Source organism: Sprattus sprattus (assembly GCF_963457725.1).
Source record: "Sprattus sprattus genome assembly, chromosome: 17".
Lineage (NCBI taxonomy): Eukaryota > Metazoa > Chordata > Actinopteri > Clupeiformes > Clupeidae > Sprattus > Sprattus sprattus.
The window spans coordinates 24,717,372-24,737,899 of record NC_137915.1 but is presented as its reverse complement, the minus strand read 5'-3'; the positions used below and the strand labels follow the sequence as shown (position 1 = coordinate 24,737,899).

The window sequence follows — 20,528 nt, the reverse complement described above, 5'->3', positions numbered from 1 at the left end:
GTGTCTCTATGTGTGTTTGTGTGAGTAAGTGCAAGTGTGTTGATGTGAGAGTTGGTGTGTGGCTGTTTACCAGTGTGTGTGTGTGTGTGTGTGTGTGTGTGTGTGTGTGTGTGTGTGTGTGTGTGTGTGTGTGTGTGTGTGTGTGTATGTCTCTGTGTGTATGTGTGAGTGTGCATTTGTCTATGTGTAAAGCATGTGTGTGTCCATGTGTTTGTGTGTGTGAACCTCCTGATTAAAATGCACCTAAAACAGGCGCCCAGTAGTTAGCAGTTACTCGCAACACTCAAAAGAAAGGCATAGACACAGAGACACAGACTCCAGCAACCTCAGGCAGAAAGGGGCAAAGAGGACAGGAAAGGCCATAAGGATCCCACAGGAACCTAATTATAAACAAACAGAGAGGGAAAAAAGACAAAGGGAAAAAAGATAACAGAAACAAAGAGAAAGAGAAAGAGCATTTGTGTGCATCTATGCCTGAATGTGTATGTCTGACTGTGTGTGCATACAGTATGTATATACTGACAACTTCTTACTCCACTTCTGCTATTGTTTTTGTTTTATCGTAGCTTACACTTAACCTCAAATTTCTTTGCTGGAGAGAGGGAGCAGGAGGTGAGAGAAACTGTGGGTGAAAGAGACAGAGAGAGAGATCTAAGTGTGTGGTCTGCACTCTTTTCTCCTCAATAACCCCTTAAATCCTTCAAAAGGCTCAACTGATATGAACATGATGCTCTTGACTGCCCCCTGTCAAACACACAGGGAACTGCACATTTTCAAGTTCTAGCACATAATGAGGGTGTATGCGAGTGTGTGTGTGAACAGTGTGTGTGTTGTGTGTCTGTGTCTGTGCATGTGTGTGTGTGTGTGTGTGTGCGTGTGTGTTAGAGAGAAGAGGGGGGGGAGAGTTGGAGTTGTGTGACAAAGGTGGTGGATAACTCACAACTTCTTTGCAGCTTTGATCATCTGGCTGACGATGGAGTCATGGGACGGTCTGCTGGATGACAGCTTGGGCTTAGCGCCCAACGGCTTCTTCTTAAGTGTCTCACCCAACTTCTCCTTCCCTGGCACACTGCTGCAGCACAATCACACAACCGCACACACAATCAAACAAATGGAAACATACACACACACACACACACACACACACATACACACACAAACACAGCCTCAGACACCGATACAGAGACACACTCACACATAAAAAAAAGCACACAGATTTTTCCCTTAAACAGAGAAGCAGACAAGACACACCCAAGAGCTGTTCTCTTCCCATGCATAAATGTATGGTAGCTCATCAGTATTGAATACCTGATCTATGCTGATGCAAATAACCAACTTAATAAATGAGCAGCCTTTGCGAAATCAAAACAAAAGCATAAAAACAAAGGCAACAACTCAGGCAGGACACAGAGATTAGAAGGTTGACGTATGTGTACAGCACCTTCTCAAAAGGCCACAGTGAGAGGGCACTCAGCTTTTAAGCCTGGGAAGTAGCAGCCAGAGGCCTGTTGATGCTGTGCTGCTTGGCTACACCCCTCGGCCCGGAGCACGGCTGCTAAGTTTAGCTGCTAGCGCGCCACACGGCCGGCCCCAGCTGGGAGCGGATCTGCGCTCCAGCCAATCACAGGCCTGACTCATAGGCCACTGCCAACTGGAGCACTCAGATCAGCTGCCAAGCAGGCTGTTCCGCTTCAGCGCTGTAAACATTACTCAACGCTTCTGCGTGTGCATGCGTGTGTGTGTGTGTGTGTGTGTTTGTGTGTCTGTGTCTCTGTGTGTGTGTGTGTGTGTGTGTGTGTGTGTATGTGTATGAGTGTGTGTGTGTGTGTGTGTGTGAGAGAGAGAGAGACAAAGAAAGAAAGACAGAGAGTACCAGACAGGGTGAGTTAAAAGAGAGAGAGAGAAAGAAAAAAAAGGAGAATGAGGAGAACTTAAATGAGAACCAGATTGATTGACAAGAACTATGGTTCTGCGTCACTGTTCCATCGGGGCAGAGGAAAAGAGCCCACGCTGCTTCTGTGTGGAAGGGTCTATTTAAAACTGTTGTGAATGCTGAAGAAATCAGGCAAGGTGGGAAATGATGACTTCCGAAAAAGTGACGCTTGTCTTCCGAGTCCCCTTTTAGTTCAGGGGGTTCAGATGGTTACTCTCAGAAGGACACGTGAGAAGGCGATGGGGAACGGTGGTTACTCACCAGAGCTAAACTAGACATACCACTCGAGAGGGAACATCTTATACCACCACCAGTTTTACACCGACAACCACACACACACACACACACACACACGCTCTCTCTTTCTCTCGCTCTTTCTTGTGTCTATCTTACACAAGCTCTTAATGCACATGCAAAATTTGTACGCATACACCAATGCTACCTGAAGTAAATTTGCCGGTTTTCAGATGAGGAATGGTGACCCAAAATAAAGCCATTGCAAATGCAAACTTAATTGCATTTATGTGGTGGATGGATGCTGCTGCTTCAGGCACTTTTGAATAAACGTGTAATAAGCCTTAGCTTTTAGTCCAGAATTATGAGGAGTAACTTACGTCTTATTATCCTCATGCCAGGGAATACGAGGCAGGGGTTTCGGAGCCCGGATGAAAATCTGCTGGTAGGAGCTCATGAAGGCTCTGTGAGCCTCCTCACTTGCCTTCTTATCGTCGCTGTAAAGCGAACATACTCGTGAAATAAGGCAAAAGTACAGGACACAACATATACAAAACTACAGCCTTATACAGACTAGAGATGTCCACTGAGATCATCGCTCACCTGCATTCAAGCCCATGGATGTTACATAGAGCCTCCAGACGAGAGTAGTCAATTCCTGTTATGTTTGGGTCACCTAAAACACAAATGCTGCGTCAGTGCGGTCAAAGCTAACCTCACAAAATCGAGTAAGTTTGACGAAGAAAACAATTTCCGCAGCAAGCACTGAACACGTCTCTGGAACCACTTTGAATTTCGGTATTACACTTATCGATGTAATGGTTAGCCTAGTGCTTAAAAACGTTTAGTCATTTCATGGGGTACCATTAAGTGTAATAAATACGGCTACTTTGTTAGCTATACTCCATGTGTGACAATAATTGTCTAACGTTTTGATGTCAAACTGCTGGAATGTAAGCTACTAGGTAAGTCACGTTAGATAATTACAGACATAAGTTACAGAACATACCTGTCTCTTGGCGACAGATTGTTTTTAGAAACATTATTAAATATAAAAACTAAACCAAAACGAAAGCATTGTTTTAGGCGAATTTGTAAACATTAACTTTCTGTGCAATGTGAGAAGGGTAAACAGACTTCTACAATGACACGCGCTCTCTTTGCTATGGCAACGGAGGACACGTCATTGGGTTGAGAGGGGCTGGGCCCCGTAGCGTACGTCCTTTGGAGCTAGACTCGTAGCATTCTCACGTTTCATGGACTGGCTCAAACATTCTAGACAATAATCTTACCAGCCTTCTGCATAGTTTTGCACTCAATATTTGTTTTGTTGGATTTAAGTAGTGCGGTCACTTTTTCATATAGTGAGAAAAGTGGCCGGTTCATAAGCTGTTTCGTGCACCCAAATAGGCAAACTTGCTAACTCAATTTTTGAAATTATTTTTGAAATTATTTAAATAAAACATAGACCACATACCACATAGACCACATACCACATAGCTGACATTTTAAAAATCTAGTGAACTTTACAGTAACAGTACAGTACAGTAGGCCTACCTACCAGTCAAAAGTTTGTACACACCTTCTCATTCAATGGATTTTCTATATTTAATAGAACATAACGGATGGTTTCTACGTGTGTGGTTCCCACTGTGAAGCATGGAGGAGGAGGTGTGATGGTGCGGGGTTGCTTTTCTGGTGACACTTTTGGTGATATATTCAAAATTCAAGGAATACTTAACCAGCAAGGCTACCACAGCATTCTGCAGCGACTTGCCATCCCATCTGGTTTGCGCTTAGTAGGACCAGCATTTGTATTTTAACAGGACAATGACCTCAAGCACACCTCCAGGCTATGTAAGGGCTATTTGACCAAGAAGAGCGTGATGGAGTGCTGGGTCAGATGACCTGGCCTCCACAATCACCCGTCCTTAACCCAAGATGGTCTGGGATGAGTTGGACCGCAGAGTGAAGGCAAAGCAGCCAACAAGTGCTCAGCACCTTTGGCAACTCCTCCAAGACTGTTGGAAACCCATTCAAGGTGACTACCTTATAAAGCTGATTAAAAGAATGCCAAGGGTGTGCAAAGCTGTCATCAGAGCAAAAGGTGGCTACATTGAGGAATCTAAAATCTAAAACATATTCTGGTTTGTTGAGCATTTTTTTGTTTACCACATAATTCCTATGTGTTCCTTCATAGTTTGGATGTCTTCAATATAAATCTACAATATAGAAGATAAATAAAATAAAGAGGAACCGTTAAATGAGAAGGTGTGTGCAAACTTTTGACTACTGTATATGTATAAAGAAAAAAAAGCCTACTTGGTAACTCAATAGTGCCATTAGTGTGAATCATTAAGTAGCCAGAATCAGACAGAGAAAATAAAATAAAGGCACCTTTACTGTGTTTATGACCACAGTCCTTTTTATGGGTTTTGTAAATGATGAACACTCATACTTACTGGTGTCCGTGGCAGAGCAACATTCCACAAAGCATTATGGGGCAAACTATTACACACACACTGAAGCACTGTACCCCCTTGCGTGCTACAATATAGTGAAAATGAACTTGTAATTAAGGTAAAAACTTATTTCTCACTTAATACTTAATACATAAATAACAGAGTTGAGATCAGAGGCATATATGCACATAAAAACTGCCCTGGATCTTTTCTCTCTCCAGTTAACACAGCAATACATTGAAGAAAGTTGAATAAATGTAAGGACCTCTCTGTGAGTACAATCAATGAAATACACAAGCTCTATTGTGTACTTCCAGGATCAATGAGTTATAAGTGGGACCTTCAGGTGTGTGCCCAAGTCATTCAGTGAGTCCCAATCTGCTCTATTAGAGTGGGTAAATCCCCATTGGCATCAATGAGAGACAATGGGATGATCTCTAGTGGCGCACTCAGCACTCCTGCTGAGGGGTAGTCTCTATTGTCAATTAGCTGGGCCAGGGGGGGGAATTAGGGAACGAGCAGTGGTAGCATCAGGCAAAGGGTAGCTGAGGACCGTAGCGTTGAGGCAGAGTGAGGAGGAGAAGCACACTCGCAGCAGCCTCTCAAAGATGTTCGCCAAGCTGAAAAGCGTTCTGAAGGGGCCCACGCCTCCGGATACTGACCCACCTCGAGCAGCCTCCCCAGCCCCTGACCCTGCTCCAGCTCCAGCTCTAGCTCCAGCTCCAGTTCCTGCTCCTGCTCCTGAACATGTCAAGGTGAGGCTCCCACTGATTCTCACTTAGTAATAGAGTAATAAAGTCATTTGTATTGTGTATGTATGTATTATATGTATGTATGTATTGTGTATTTGCACTTTGTGTGTGCACATTGTACGTCGCTTTGGATAAAAGCATCTGCTAAATGACTATATCTATAATGTTAATGTGAATGTAAAGTATGTGTTAGATGAGAGGTTAAGATTTGAAACTTTTTAAGTTTCTTCTTTTATGTAGTGAAGCAGAAGAGATAAACTGTAAGCTGCACGTACACAAGGTGATGAAAAGGCTGATGTAGCGCTGGACTTAGAGCATCTGGCATGAAGAGGAGGTTTTTTTTTACACAGCTGTATGAAGCATCAAAAGATTATTGTTTCTGTAGAGAAGTGGGTTTAAATAGTGGTGGAGTTTTTTTGGCAGTTGAATTGAATTGGCAGGGGATTTCATTATTGCAGCCAGCTGAATTGGTGGGCTCTTCTTGGTTTGGATGATGTGGGGAAATGTGATTGACAATGGATAAATAGTTATGTGTCAAATTGAAATGGAATGGAATTAGATGCTTTTATATGTGGTTTGATTATGAGGCATTACATTTTCAGGTATACCAACTCAGGTGTAGCTCAAATAATAATAATAATAATTGTTGGAGCCAGTATGGGTTATGTTTATTGTTAATATTTATAGTACTAATATAAGGATAAAATGAAATTAAGTGTTTCGCATTTATCGTAATAATTGAGAAATATTTAGAAATATTTAGTTGGTATTTGGATTTGCTTTGCGTACTGTTAAGCAAAGTGGAGGTGTGAAATTGCGTTGGCCACGGCCCACTTTGACAGGAGACTGCAGCACCTGACCTTGTAGAGCTAATTAAAGCAGTCAAGATGCGTCACTCATGAGACAAGTTGGCCAGGCATGCAGCCAAAAGGTTTTTTGACCGCAGTAAGCGTTACGTTTGGAACTTTGGAAATTGTTTGATCAAAAGCTGTTGCGCACTGTTTCGCAGCCTTTCCAAAAAAATGACTGGAATGTTGTAAGTATGAAATATGTGAAGTGTGATCTCAATAAGGATTTGTTTAGAATGTTGGCTGTCTCCTATAACTGTTCATTTTGTAATTGTACTCTTTGTTTACAGAACAATTAGCGGCCGGAATGTCGGAGCCAGAATGGGTTTTGTTTATTGTTATTTTTTATAGTTATGAAAAATTAGGATAAAATTAAATTAGGTGTTTTGCATTTATCATAATTTAATTGAATATTATTTTTTTGGTATTTGGATTTACGTTGTGTACTGTTAACCAATGTGGAGGTGCGAAATTGACCCTTCCGCGACCACTCCCCAAAACGGTAACTGATCAATCATAGCATAGCAACGGTGACTAAGCTCGGGACCTCAGTCAAGCGAGCCATTTTGATGAATGGAAGTCAATGAGAGAGACGTCTGCTCGAGAAGAGAAAATGAAACGTTGTGCTTATGGAGTGTGTAATTCTGACAGTTGATATCCAAAAAGGCTGGAGGGAGGGGTAACATTTTATCCCTTCCCGAAACCCAAGACCAAGAGAGAGAAATGCCTGCTGTGGATCAAACAATGTAGACGACCCCCCCCATCAGCTGAATGTCAGCAACATAAACAGAAGCACCTACTTTGTTCCAAGAAGCTATGTTGCTAAAATCTGCCCACTGCATCGAAAACGTGAGAAAACCCTTGCTTAAAATACGATTCAGTTTTACCACCTTACATGTTTGCGTAGCGGCGACTGTGTAGATAATAGAACAAATAAACATAGCTGGAATGAACCTGTTAGCCTTAGCATTTGTCTGTCTACAAACACGGCATGTTACATGTAATGTCGTGGTTGTAGCCTATATAAGCATATTACAGACCCTTTTGCCTGCTTCGATCTGAGATCTTGCTGTTTTTCCAAAAAATGCTTATGATTTATTTGGGTAGAGCTGAAATTGACACGGTTGAAAACATGTTGCCACCCCATTCATACCAATGCTGAGAACCTGGGAAACGTGAATGCTTGACTGATATACCAAACGTTGCTAAGGGGGGCGGAGTTTGCGGAAGGGTCAATTGACCTGTCGCTAAGCGCCGCCCTTAGAACGCAGATGAACCAATGACATTCCAGCCTGAACTGGACTCGGACATCGGCTACGATAACTCCATTGAAAACAACAGGGAGGAGACCTTTTTCAATAATTTAATGATCGATTGATGTTGCTTATGAAAAAAAAAAAAACATGGTCAAACGATGTGCTTGGGGTACACGTAACACCGACAGTAGGTATCCCGATAGGCTGCAGAATGGGGTATATTTCATCCCTTTCCCCAAGCCACAACGGGACAAAAACAAGTGTGTAGGCTAATTGTGGTAATGTAGTTTCAACATAAATGGCCAAACGATGTGCATGGGATAGATACAACACTGATACGAGTTATCGTGAGAAGATAGGCAATGGGGTATATTGTATCTCATTTCCTAAACGAAAACAAGACCGGTCCAAAATATCTCCGGTGGGTGGATTAAACTGTGTGACAGACCGCACAGTGAACGCTACGCTACGTTCATTAGCTGCCATACTCTTGTTAGAATTTCCCATTGCTAAAGCAATCAACTAAGCCTACATGATAAAAGGCATAGGCCTACTCATTATTCACAGTACCTGCTTACTTTCACCTAGATGCATAAATGCTAGGCTTAGGCAAGTTATCTCTGGTTCAAATTAGCTAACGTTAATGATTCAATAGCTGCGCTAGCGTAACTTTGTCAGTTATGGGACAGTTTATTAAACAAACGATAGGTTTAATAATGGATTAACATGACAACGTGAACGAAACACACGCATGCCGGTAATTAAAAAGGTTACATTAACAAGCTAAACAGTTAGGACCATAGCCATGGTTTGGACACTGTCCTGTCAGGGGCAGGTTCCTGCTAGTTAATAAACGTAGGTGTACATCTCGGTGCCTTCCAGATTAGTTAAATTAACTGACTGTGAATTTATTGTATCTTTCCCATGCGGTGCATGAACAATGCTGGTATTGGATGTATTTATCTGCAATCGCGATGACCGTGAGTTAGGCTTCTCCCTCTTGCATTGAGCTCTGTAAATTCTCGCCTCAAATTTAAGCTTGTTATCCACCATATCGAGTTTTAAATTGTATACATATCCCTCCATTGCATAATTAAGTCCCTTTTGAAGCCTTCTAGGCGAAATCAGGTCCTTTTGTCTCCAAAAGTTGTCAAGAGCCTCTTAGGATATAGTTTTGTCACTGATAGCTGCCATTGTAAACTCTAGTCAGCTCTGATAAAGTGTCCGATTTAGCAGCTGTCACAATGGGGGGCGGGGCTTAGCGATAGGTCAATTGCGTTAGCAACGGCCCACTTTGACAGGTGACTGCAGCACCTGACCTAGAAGAGCTAATTAAACCAGTCTAGATGCGTCACTCATGAGAGAAGTTGGCCAGGCATGCAGCCAAAAGGTTTTTTGACCGCAGCAAGGGCTACGTTTGGAACTTTGAAAATCAATTGATCCACAGCTGTTTCGCACCTCCAGGTTAATTGAACCATCTCAATTCAAGGTACATAATTCATGTTCATATTGGCTGCAATAAATCCCCTCCCAACCACGAACCATCCGACTATCGATACAGTGCTTAAAGCGTGTCAACCTGAGGCTGGACTATGAAATTGGTTTTACAATAATAATAATAAACTTTGTATAGCACCTTTCATACAAAACAATGATATGCTAATGGTGCAAAATGGTTGTGTAGAGTGTGTGAGGTGACAAAGAAGAGAGTATCTTTTAATAGGATTGGATCAGTCACTCTTGACTGACTGAGCAGAATCCCTGTGAACATACTGTAACAGATATAGTCAAGCATTTTGACATCAGGGTGTAGAATTTTTTTCAAATTTGAAGGGTTTTGAAGTTGGTGATGGAGTTGGGTGATGATGAGTTGTACTTGTCTGTGTTGAAGCCTTTTAAAGTCTTTAGAAATTCTATACAGAAAAACTTTTTACAGGGATTTTTCCCCTTGTCACATACACTGTGTGCCAGGGCATTTAGGCCTTGTGTAGTAAAGCACTTTCAAGTAACACTATGCAACAATTTGACACTTTTTGATGTATGGTTTTATGGGCAGATAGTTTTTGATACCATCCTCAAATTCATTTTGATAGCATATGGTCATGTGAAGGACAGATAAACCACCTGTGTCTTTCTCACTAGCCATCCAGGATATGCCATATGTAGTTATGTGTTCCGGGCTGGACCACCCTGCAAAAATGGAAGAAAAGCTTTCACAGTATGACATTGCCAGCAATACTGCCAAAAGACACCAGTTGTGTTGGAAAACTTCTATCAGTGACAACTGGGCTTTACGTGGCGCATACCTAGTTTTGGACCAGAACTCCTTATTGCTGCTTTAAGACCATGGTGCAATTTACATGAGATCAATTTCAAGAATGCAATTGAGAAACTCCTGAGCTGATTTTGGTGGGGACTGCTGAACGAATTTCCTTATCTTATGTTAAGCCTGGTTGTTTGTGTTGTTTGCAGGAGGATAAGCCTGCAGAGAAACCTAATGGAGAGAAGAAAGATGAGAAACCAGCAGGTGAATGAGTCTGGACTCAAGCCTCATGTCATAATTGTGACTGTGATGACTCGTGTATACAAGCTTTTCTCTTGTGCGTGATCTGTTAATTTCTCTTATGAGCAACTACAGAAATGACTTAATCGTCAGCAAACCAAACATACTTATATTGCTCAGGAAAGAAGCTCAAGATTTGGTATGACTAAGCTCTATTCAAATGTAGTTTCACTTGCAGGAAATGTTACCTGATAGAGACTCAAAGTCAGAATCCCTGACAAAATGTGTTGTACTAATTTAGGGTCTAAAAACAGTAGTCTGTTTAGCTAACCGGCCATGAGGTGTGTGGCTGTATGAATAGTATACGTTAAGACAGTAAGACAGCACATACAATAACTTACAGAACAGCGGTAAAAAATGCATCTGTATAACATTAAAGCAGCATTACAAATCAATTGCTAATCACTAACGAGATGAAGTAGCTAAATCTCTTGCAATGTGCTTGCTTTGACACTATGACAAACTAGTCAACAACTGTCCTAACATAGTCAACATCAAGCAAATGCAATACAAGACAAATCAAGATGGCAAATAAGCTACTTACTAGTTCGGCAGACAGTAAAAACCGGGGAGCTTCAGGCCAACTACATAACGCAGTAATTTGCGTACGGACCCTGGAATGGAGGCGATTCTCCATATTAAAAGTCATTGTAAAGCCCCAGTTTTGTTAAAGCTGTTATTTTAAGGCAAAACTGCTTATCCTAACCCTAACCCTGAAGTAAAATGACTGCATAATGCCACTTTAACAGCAGTGTCTTTTAAAAGTAGCACCATGGTCCTCATCAATGCTGTGCCTCCCTTCTACAGAGTCTGCTCCTGCCCCTGCCCTTGCGGCTGCTCCTGCCCCTGCGGCCTCTCCTGCCCCTGCCCCTGCCCCTGCCCCTGCACCTGCCCCCACGGCTGCCCCAGCCCCGGCTCCTGCACCTGGAGGAGACAAGCCACCAGGGGAAGGGGGTGAAGGGTAAGAAACTAAACCAAAGGAGGGGTGATGGGTTCAAGGGGGTTAGGCTACACCTATTCACACAGGACCAAAATGTGACTTCAAGACAAAAGAACAGGTCTGAGAACAGATTTGTCAAAAATCGTCACGTCACGTGCACAGAACCATCATAACCTGCTTCCTGCTTCTGGATTTGAAATGGTTTGACAATTTCCAACTTTGTTCAATGTCTAATCAGTTTCAACCATCTAAGACCGGCCTCTCACAGTTTTCACAAAGTATACAGTATGTTTTAATATGTGTCTGACACACCAGTACCCCACATTTCACTTCACTTATGCTGTCTTCACTTTGTCACAAAGCAACTCCAAAACAGGACACACACACCCACTCACACACACACACACACACACACACACACACACACACACACACACACACACACACACATACAAACGCGCACACACACACACACACACACACAGTCCAATCTTGCCCAAATCATCTTTCACAGTGAGCCGTCAAATCTTTTTCCATATCAGCTGATTACTTGGGTTCAGAGCATATTGGCATATCTTGTGTTTCTCAGCTGATTGAGCGTGGAGATGAGGTCATGGGCCCAGGGCCTGAGGGATGCCAATGAATAAGCTGACTTTACTTTCCCATGTAAAAGTAATACAAGTATATCTCAAGGAGATGAGTAGCTCGTAGATCCTTTATTTATACACAGCGTTAGTCCATCTTCAGGGTTTAGCTGGGGTGGATTTGGTGAGTAGGTATTGAACAGATGGCTTTGAGAGTGTTTATATCATTTCAATCAGTGTATATTTATATAAGTTCATCCAGGGTGTTTATTTGTACCAGACAAGACTTTATTATCAAATTAAGCCTTGAAGGTCTGAGAGCAGATTTCTTTTATGTGAGTAATTAAATTAATTGAGTTTTGGTAGGGATGGCAGTATTCACCGGTGTGCAACTCGCAGCACACACACCTTTCAGAAGATTACACGATGCACACAAATTATATTAGTGAATTAACAGATTCCTGGATTAACAGACCATTAACATGGTGTTTTAACAACTGTTTAGTTTATAATGTATAGTTTCTTGTTGCATAAACTAATTAGTGACAAGAGACCCCATATGAAACATTGCAGAAAAAAATAAATCGATATTTGTTTGTGAGATAAACAGGATTTAGTATATCAAGGCCCTATGGTGTCTGTGGACTGTTGATGGTGAATGCTTTCATTTAAATATTTCTCAGGAAGTAAGTATAATAGATTTTCCTGGTGGCTCTGTGTTATAACAAAATGTTCCATTACTGTGATTCATTGCTTTTCCACTGGTGCGCAGTAGTATGGACCTGAGATGATCGAACAACTTCAATCTGATGAGATTTGTATTGGAAGCTGTAAATCCTACTACTGTCCAGTAGGGGGAAACACTCTCTCAGTCCAAATCAAGGGCCAGTTGGTTTTATGGTGGCAGAGGATTTGTTTTTTTTTAGGTGTAGCTTCTTGTCATGGGCATGACTTTACAATAATATTAAGTTGGTGATTGTATAGCATTTGTGTTTTTGGTGTCTGTGCCAGTGTTTGTTCGGAGAAAATTGAAACACATTTCAGGTGTTCATGTTGTGTTGTTGCAGGCAGGGAAAGAAGCCACCTGCGTCACGGCCTATAGTGATAAACAGGTACGCGGATCAGCTCCTTTGCGATATTGTCCAACGAATGAAGGCACGAACAGATATCTACAAGGAAAAGGTTCTAGACCCATACGCCTCTTCCCCTGAAATGAGCCCTCTAGCCAGTAAGTATGACCCATGAACTTTAGAGCTCAAGTATACTTACTTTTACATTCTAAGTTCTACTTCAACTCTCACTTCACATTGTAGCGCCACTGTACACAAAGGAGGGGTATAAACTAAAACTGGAGGAGGACAAAAGGAGGCAAGAAGAAGCGGACCAGAAGAAGAAGGAAGCAGAGGAAAAGAAAAAAAAGGACACAGAAGAGAAGAAGAAAAAAGATGAGGAGGCAAAGAAACAGAAAGAGAGGAGGAAAAGAAAAAGAAAGAGGAGGAGCCACCAGAAGAAAAATCCTTCTGCCCAAAGATCTCATGTGCGAGTGTGGATGTCTTCCTGATTCCCATAGAGGAAATGATGGACAAGCACCTCGGCACATCCGTGGACCCTTTCACAGGTGAGAGGGCAGTGTTGGAAATAAACGAGTATTCCTATGACCAAACCAGTATGACAAGTTGATGATAACAAGCTTTGAATAAAAGTGTCTACTAAATGTATTGGAAATTGTAAAGGAAAGCGGTTTAAATAGTTTTGTGTTTTACTACAAGCTTTCTCTGTATCTGTTTAGGGTCTATTAGGTGTATCAGTTGTAAATCTCCAAGTTTGGCCATCAATTCTTCAATCTAGCTTTCTTAGTTCCCTTAGCTCCCCTCAGCATCTAATCTATGTACAGATTATCCTCTGAGTAGAACTGTCTGTGCTCTGTAAAAATCTCTTTCGCCTGCTCTCTCTTACCCTCACTTGCACTGTGTCCCCTCTTTCCTCTACCTCTCCTCTCTCTCTGTAGATCGCCGCTACATTGCCTGGTTGGGTGTGTTGACCATTGCCTTCAACTACAATGTCTGGCTTATCCCTGCTCGCATGGCCTTCCCTTACCACACACCAGAGGCCATCCCTATCTGGTTCGCATTTGACCTGATTGCAGATTTCATCTACATCGTTGACATGATCATTTTCCAGCAACGCTTGCAGTTTGTGAAGGGCGGTGACGTTATAGTGAGTGAGAGATTAAATCTTGAGGGTTGTAGTTAGGCAGGTGAAGGAGTAATCCTGTTAAGGTTAATATGAGTGTTTTAGTTAAGAATCTGAGAGTAAATAAGAATCAATGCCTTCTACATGCATTTAAGGAATGTGTTGGCATGTCTTGTTGTCTTGAGGTGTGGTTTAAAGTATGAGGGGCTTTAGAAGGTCAAGTCTGAGCTTTGGAGGAGAGAGAACTTGCTATGACTGGTGAAACTCAATAATATAAATAATTGTATTTGTACTATTTCAATACAGGGATCTCATGGCTAGAGCATCTCTTTCAAAGGTTATCATTACTTTTCCCCCAGTATGACCAAGATCTAATGAAGAAACACTACAGGCAATCCCCAAAGTTCCAGGTACTAAACAGGCGTGGAGTAATACACTATATAGGTGTTGTGTGTTAGTGTTATGTGTGAGATTTCAGTGATAGATTTCACCAAATGTCCATATCTGTATAACAGTCGTTATTTGAGTGTGTGCATATGAAAATATGTGTGTGTGTGTGTGTGTGTTTGTGTAGATCTCAGTGTTCCTTAGTACACTGACTTAACTGATTTTACTCTCTTTCTTCAACAGCATTCGCTGTTATCTGTTGCGCCCTTTGACCTGCTCTATATCCCCTTTGGGTTCAAGTCCATTTTCAGAGCCAATCGCATCCTGCGGGTATGTTCATCTTATTTTCTTTCCCCATTTATTTCGGGGTTATGTACATATCATGTGGCAGAGCTGAATTCAGTGAAGGTCGTACTGTATGCTGGTACAAAACTGATTACCACAGTTACGCAGATGATACACAGATATAGCTGTCTCTCTCACCAGATGACTACAGCCCAGTAGACTCGCTATGTCATTGTTAAGAGCAAATAATTAATGGAGGGATGAGCCAAAATGTTCTTCAACCGAATAAGGACAAAAAAGAGATTATTGTGTTTGGCAAAGCGAAGAGAATTAGCATTAGCAGGCACCTCAACTTTAAAAACCAAAGACAGACAGTGCGGGCACATGATGGCAGCACTCCGATCCCATCCAATTCTCTCCATGGGGTCTCAATGGGGGGTTAACTGCTCTATCTCAAAGCACATGGCAGTGACACATCTAGATCTTGGCCGCGTCAGTTCAAATCAAATGCGGAATGTTTACATCTGCTACCGTTGATTATACAGTAAATACGTTGTGAAATGAAACAAAAACACACCACAGTTAAAGTTGTTTTAGTATTGATTGATTCACATCGATATGAATGGATTACATGACTAACAACTGGTGGAAAAGTAATATGAAAATATTTGTTCACTGAATTAGCGAGTTCTGTCCCAAACAGTTGCGTTGCAGTTTCTAAGTTTCACTTTCGGTTTCAGTATTTCAACGTGAATGAGAGGGAGCACAAGAACTGAGCGTCTAGCAGCGATTATCATATCATAGACATATATGATGCATGTATTTGTCTGTGGGCACGATCTCAAGCACGTGCAAAAGTTGTTGTGTCCAATTTGAATCTAGATTCGAGAGACACATGCGTGCCCAGTCCAATTCCCAGCGGAATCGAATCGTGTATCCAGGGGTTTACATCGGAGTCCAGTCGGACTCAAGTCGGACACAATGTATCTAGTTTTGGGGAGACACATGTGTCCAATCTCCAATTTAAATCGGACTGAAATCGGAAATTGGACACATGTGTCCACACTGAGAGTCTCCAAATGTTTTTTAATCTAGGTTGAATACATTTCACTGTAATTGCCTATAATTGAACTCTTAACGTGCACTCTACTATTACTGCTTATAAAATAGTTATTTTTATATTTTAATCATGTAATATTTCATAATTTAATTTGTATTATATTTTTCACTTTGTTTTTCTTTTGGATGTTCCTTTTGCTTTATGCATGTAAAGTACATTGAATTGCCTCTGTGTATGAAATGTATATAAATAAACTGCATGTCTTTTTAACAAGAGCTAAATGCAGATGTTTACCAAACATCACAGAGAAGCATAACACAATCCAATGTATGCCTTCAGTCTATGACAATTAAAAAATAACTCAAACAGAACAAAATAGAAGTATTCTGCATGTGTCGTTAATTGATGTCATAGTGTGTTATAGTCACAAGGTGACTTGCGTGCCTTCAGACAGAGGTTTTGAGTGGTGGGGTTTGAGGATAAGGTCCTGGATCACAGTTGTGTTTCAAGTCAGGCACTAACTGCTGATTCCTGTGCTCCTGCAGTCCGAGGCCTTCGATGAGTTTAGTGACCGGCTGGAGGGGATCATGACCAAGGCTTACATCTGGAGGTATTGGACCACTATTCCTGAGAGTTACTCTATTCAGGCCTTTTTTCCTGCTTATAGGATTCAAACACAAGCACTTGAATTGTGGGTATTTATTTTCTGTGCTACGTCTGCCTCTTGTTGAAAGCAATACTTAATGCTCTTTGCTTGTACTGAGTTTGACTGTACATAAGCTGAATGCCCCTTCACCAGTACTCACACAAAGTGTAAGCATTACAACCTTGCCTGCTGCTTGTCCTTTGTTATTCATTTTTAAGAGACTTTTCTGCCCAGTAATCAGCAGTCTGACCTAATCTGCCCTCAGAGTCATCCGCACCATTGGATATCTGCTTTTCATTTTGCACCTTAATGCCTGTGTCTACTATGTGGCTTCAGCCTATCAGGGTATTGGAAAAACCAAATGGGTCTACAGTGGAAAGGGCAGTGCGTAAGTGAACTCACTTCTTACACAGTGCAACACACATTTTACTCCAGTAGCAGCCAGAAGGTTGAGTATGAAGTATGAGTGGCATGACTTTTCTCAATGGTTTCTGGTTAATTTGATCATGAGGATCACAACTAGGGTGCTGTCATTTACTGTAACCCGAGCGAACATCGAGATTTTGCCACGCCCTTTTAGGGCGCGTCCAGCTCATCTGTTTCTCAGGTTTTAGAGCTTAGAAATCTTCATAGTGCATATATAAACATTTGTATTACAGTCATTTTGAGACCAATATCAAGTGTCTATGACCTTCAGAAGCTGAGTTTCAGATGCGCTGGACGCGCCTTAAAAGGGCGTGGCAAAATCTTCCTGTCTTTCTCTTTCTTCCCTATCTCCCTTCAGGTACCTGCGCTGTTATTATTATGCTGTGCGAACACTTGTCAATATTGGAGGACTTGATGAGCCACGCACAGTCTTTGAGATAACGTTTCAGATGTCAAACTTTATCGTTGGTGTCTTTGTATTCTCAGGCTTAATTGGACAGGTAAAATGCTTCCCAGTAGAGTGAGGCTCCCCAGCTGGCAATCAGTACAACTGGAGATCTACTAGGTCATAGAACTTCTAGACCCCCCTAGAACCTCAGAATAGACATATGGCTGGTGAGAAATGTGTATGCACTGTTGACCACAATGTCTACTGGAATTGAACGTTTATATGCATTACGTTTCTCCAAACTATACAACCTTCCTAAAGAGTGGCAGAACCATTCCCTTTTTTTCTAGCATCACTTTACCTTTCAAATAAGCCTATACGTACCTGTCCGCATTAAGATGTCGCTGTCTGTTTGTTCATATATTTATGCAAAATTGTGTGAGTGAGTGTGTGTGCGTGAGAGGGAAAGTCTGCCCATTGGGTTTGCCTAAGGTTATGCTGCTGTCTACAGATGAGGGATGTCATCGGGGCAGCCACCGCTGGGCAGACCTATTTCCGCAGCTCCATGGACGACTGTATGTCCTATATGGTGGTCAACAAAATTCCCAAGCTGGTTCAGCACCGTGTGCGCACCTGGTACAACTACACCTGGGACGCACAGGGTATGCTGGGTAAGTCCATTCTGAGAAGTAACAACTTTTGTGTGGATATCCCCAAAGGTTTGGAAGTGACAGCCTGGGGCTGGGGGGACGACGGACGGGCGAGCCTTAGATAGTACTTGGAGATTATTGGGAGGCTGTGTTGTGATTGGTGGACTGTCTCCCTACTCAGATGAGTCAGAGCTGCTGGACAAAATGCCCCTGGTCATGAAAACAGCCATTGCTGTGGACATCAACCTGGCCACATTCCAGAAGATAGCGCTCTTCAAGGTTGGACATCAACACAACACTCACTTGGCGTGTATGTGTGTGTGTGTGTGTGTGTGTGTGTGTGTGTGTGTGTGTGTGTGTGTGTGTGTGTGTGTGTGTCAGTGTATTTGTGTGTGTGTGTGTGTGTGTGTGTGTGTTTGTGTGTGTGTGTGTGTGTGTGTGCGTGTGTGTGTGTGTGTGTGTGTGCGTGTGTGTTAGAGATGCGCGGATGGGCTATTATTTCATCCGCAACGGCATCACAAAACGCAGGATCCGTCCGCCATCCATCTGCACCAATTTTTTTTTACCAATTTTCAAAATCGCATCCGTCCGCCATCCGCCTGTTGTTTTTAGGTATAGGCGCTGCTGACGCGAGGCTAGAAAGTTCTTGCCTGTTCTTGAAAGGAGACTGATCCAATGCCGCAAAGATATTTAAAGAATAAAGTCCCTAGTATGATAGCCTATTGGCTATGTTGTAGCCTATCCCCAGAATATTATCAGTGAAGTGACGTCTGTCTCCGATCGATGCACAGGGAGAAAAATAAATAAATAGCCAAGCACATCGGCAAACCTGACCTTACCATAGGCTAGTAGGCCTACAATTTTTTATCATAGTAATAAAAAGCAATTTGGTACACCATTTTAATATGGTGATATAGCCTACTGTTTTTGCAAAATGAAAGAAAGCCTATTAAGGAAACGTCGACACGAGCCTATTAATTCTGAAATTTCACCGCATAGGCTAACAACCCCAACACTTGCCTTTTTGCCTTGCAAATCAAAGTTTTCCGACTATTTTTCTTACCTTCTTTCTTAGCTGTTGATGTTACTGAGCTAGAAGTTTAACTCGCGCTACCAATGCCCAATGTCACTTCTGAGTCAAATCACTCCATCATCTCTTTGAAATTCCTTATTCCTCGAGTGGTAGGCTACAATGACTGGCTGTTTTAAAATATAACTTAGCCTAACGAAACAAAATAACCCAGGCAGTTTCATCTACGACACGTTAAGGCTTCTTCCAATACTGACAGCTGACTCATAGCTTGCAGGTTTGCGGCGCTGCAAGGAGACGCGACCTGGGATGTATCGTCACTTAATTTAAACTTTTTTGCTTCCTTTGCTTGCTTTGTATGCATACACGGAACTTGGCCAATTTACTGCCTGATGAAAATTGGATTATTCAAAAATGTGCTTGGATGTAGGTAACGACATTTAACAATGAGTAGATATTTTGAATTTCGTTGGGTAAACCGCCACCCGCCCGAATATAATTAAAATATATTTTTTTTTGTCACGTCGTCCGCCCGATCTGCGGTTTAAGCGTGGAGTCCGCGGGTGCGACCGCCAACCGCGCATCTCTAGTGTGTGTGTGTGTGTATGTTTGTTTGGTTGTTTGTTTGTGGGTGTGTGTGTATGTGTGTGTGTAATGAATTGAGGTGATGAGATTATGCTCCTTACAGTAACACTTTTCTACCCAGGGCTGTGATAACCAGATGCTTGTGGACATGTTACTGAGGCTCAAGTCCATTATCTACTTGCCTGGAGACTTTGTGGTGGAGAAGGTGAGGTTCTGAGAAATCATTCTCCCCTATAGGGAGGAAAGGCTCCGAGGTTTAGCAGCCCCTCTTCCATATCTGACCACACATTTGTATTTGCAGGGAGACATCGGTAAGGAGATGTACATCATCAAAGCAGGGGCTGTGCAGGTGGTAGGAGGTCCAGATAATTCCATCGTCTTTGTAACACTGAAGGCAGGATGTGTGTTTGGGGAGATCAGGTAATAGCAGAATGCTATTATTAGCATATATATATATATTTTTTAGCATATCCACGTTTAATACTCTGAAAGTGAAATCATCTGGCTTTTTCCACAGTCTGTTGCAGTCATCAGCTAATGGAGGTAACCGAAGAACAGCAAACGTAAAGGCCCACGGCTTTGCCAACCTCTTTGTGCTGGAGAAGAAAGATCTTTTCGACATCCTGGTCCACTACCCAGCGTCCCAGAAGGTGCTGGCCAGGAAGGGGAAGTAAGTAGTCCTGTGTGGCTGTGGTCATAGGTCAATAGAGTGACAACCAATTACGTACATCCAGACCTGGTGAAATTACTCAATACGACATCTCCAATGATGATCAGGCACAGTGTTTGTATTTCAGTCTCAAGTGAATACTGCAATGACTAATGTGAATTTCCATTTTCAGGCAACTGATGAAAGCGAAGGGTCCAGCGGGTGCCAAGGCGGAAGAGGCCAAGAAGAGGGGAATCTCTCTGTTCGGACCCAGACCCCCCACCCCAAAGTTTCTCCGCATTTTTGGTGTTGGACTTAACAAACAAAGCCTCTTGGAAAGGATGAAGGTAAATAAATATCAGGAAACAGCCATTATTTGGAGCTCCAAATTAATCTAGTTTAAACAGAACTTCTTTGATATTTACCCCTCCCCTGTCTCTAGTAGCTTCATGCTTCATATAGAGGTTAGTACACACCAACATATTCAACCACAGCTCAAACATATTTTTTCTTTTACAGGCTGCTGCTGCTAATTCATCATAAATATCCAAACCATGAACTCCGGCGACCAAAGAAACTACAGCTTTTTTCAGTTTTATCTGAATAGTATTTAATGCTTTGGGAGGCTTTGCGGAAAAACACTGCCTGTACCTAGAT

At 42.2% G+C, this 20,528-nt stretch overlaps 1 protein-coding gene and 1 pseudogene across 2 annotated transcripts in view; one reads left to right on the top strand and one right to left on the bottom strand.

The window, feature by feature from the left end:
- The window catches only part of cnbd1 (cyclic nucleotide binding domain containing 1), a gene marked incomplete at both ends in the record, with an annotated part of 22,256 nt that extends 19,046 nt beyond the window's left edge, over positions 1–3,210 (bottom strand). The window contains 4 exons of the mRNA XM_080855444.1: positions 941–1,072; positions 2,548–2,664; positions 2,771–2,843; positions 3,177–3,210. Of these exons, the coding sequence (XP_080711570.1) occupies positions 941–1,072; positions 2,548–2,664; positions 2,771–2,843; positions 3,177–3,210 (356 nt within the window). The remainder of the gene's footprint in view (positions 1–940; positions 1,073–2,547; positions 2,665–2,770; positions 2,844–3,176) is intronic.
- Positions 3,211–3,826: 616 nt separating this feature from the next.
- On the top strand, positions 3,827–20,414 carry LOC308378565 (cyclic nucleotide-gated channel beta-3-like; annotated as a pseudogene). The gene is made up of 18 exons: positions 3,827–3,838; positions 9,958–10,012; positions 10,856–11,009; positions 12,640–12,800; positions 12,886–13,190; positions 13,581–13,789; positions 14,125–14,175; positions 14,396–14,482; positions 16,043–16,107; positions 16,409–16,531; positions 16,928–17,069; positions 17,469–17,628; positions 17,789–17,886; positions 19,344–19,427; positions 19,524–19,642; positions 19,740–19,892; positions 20,065–20,218; positions 20,391–20,414. The product of its transcript is annotated as a cyclic nucleotide-gated channel beta-3-like (transcript).
- Positions 20,415–20,528: the final 114 nt, after the last annotated feature.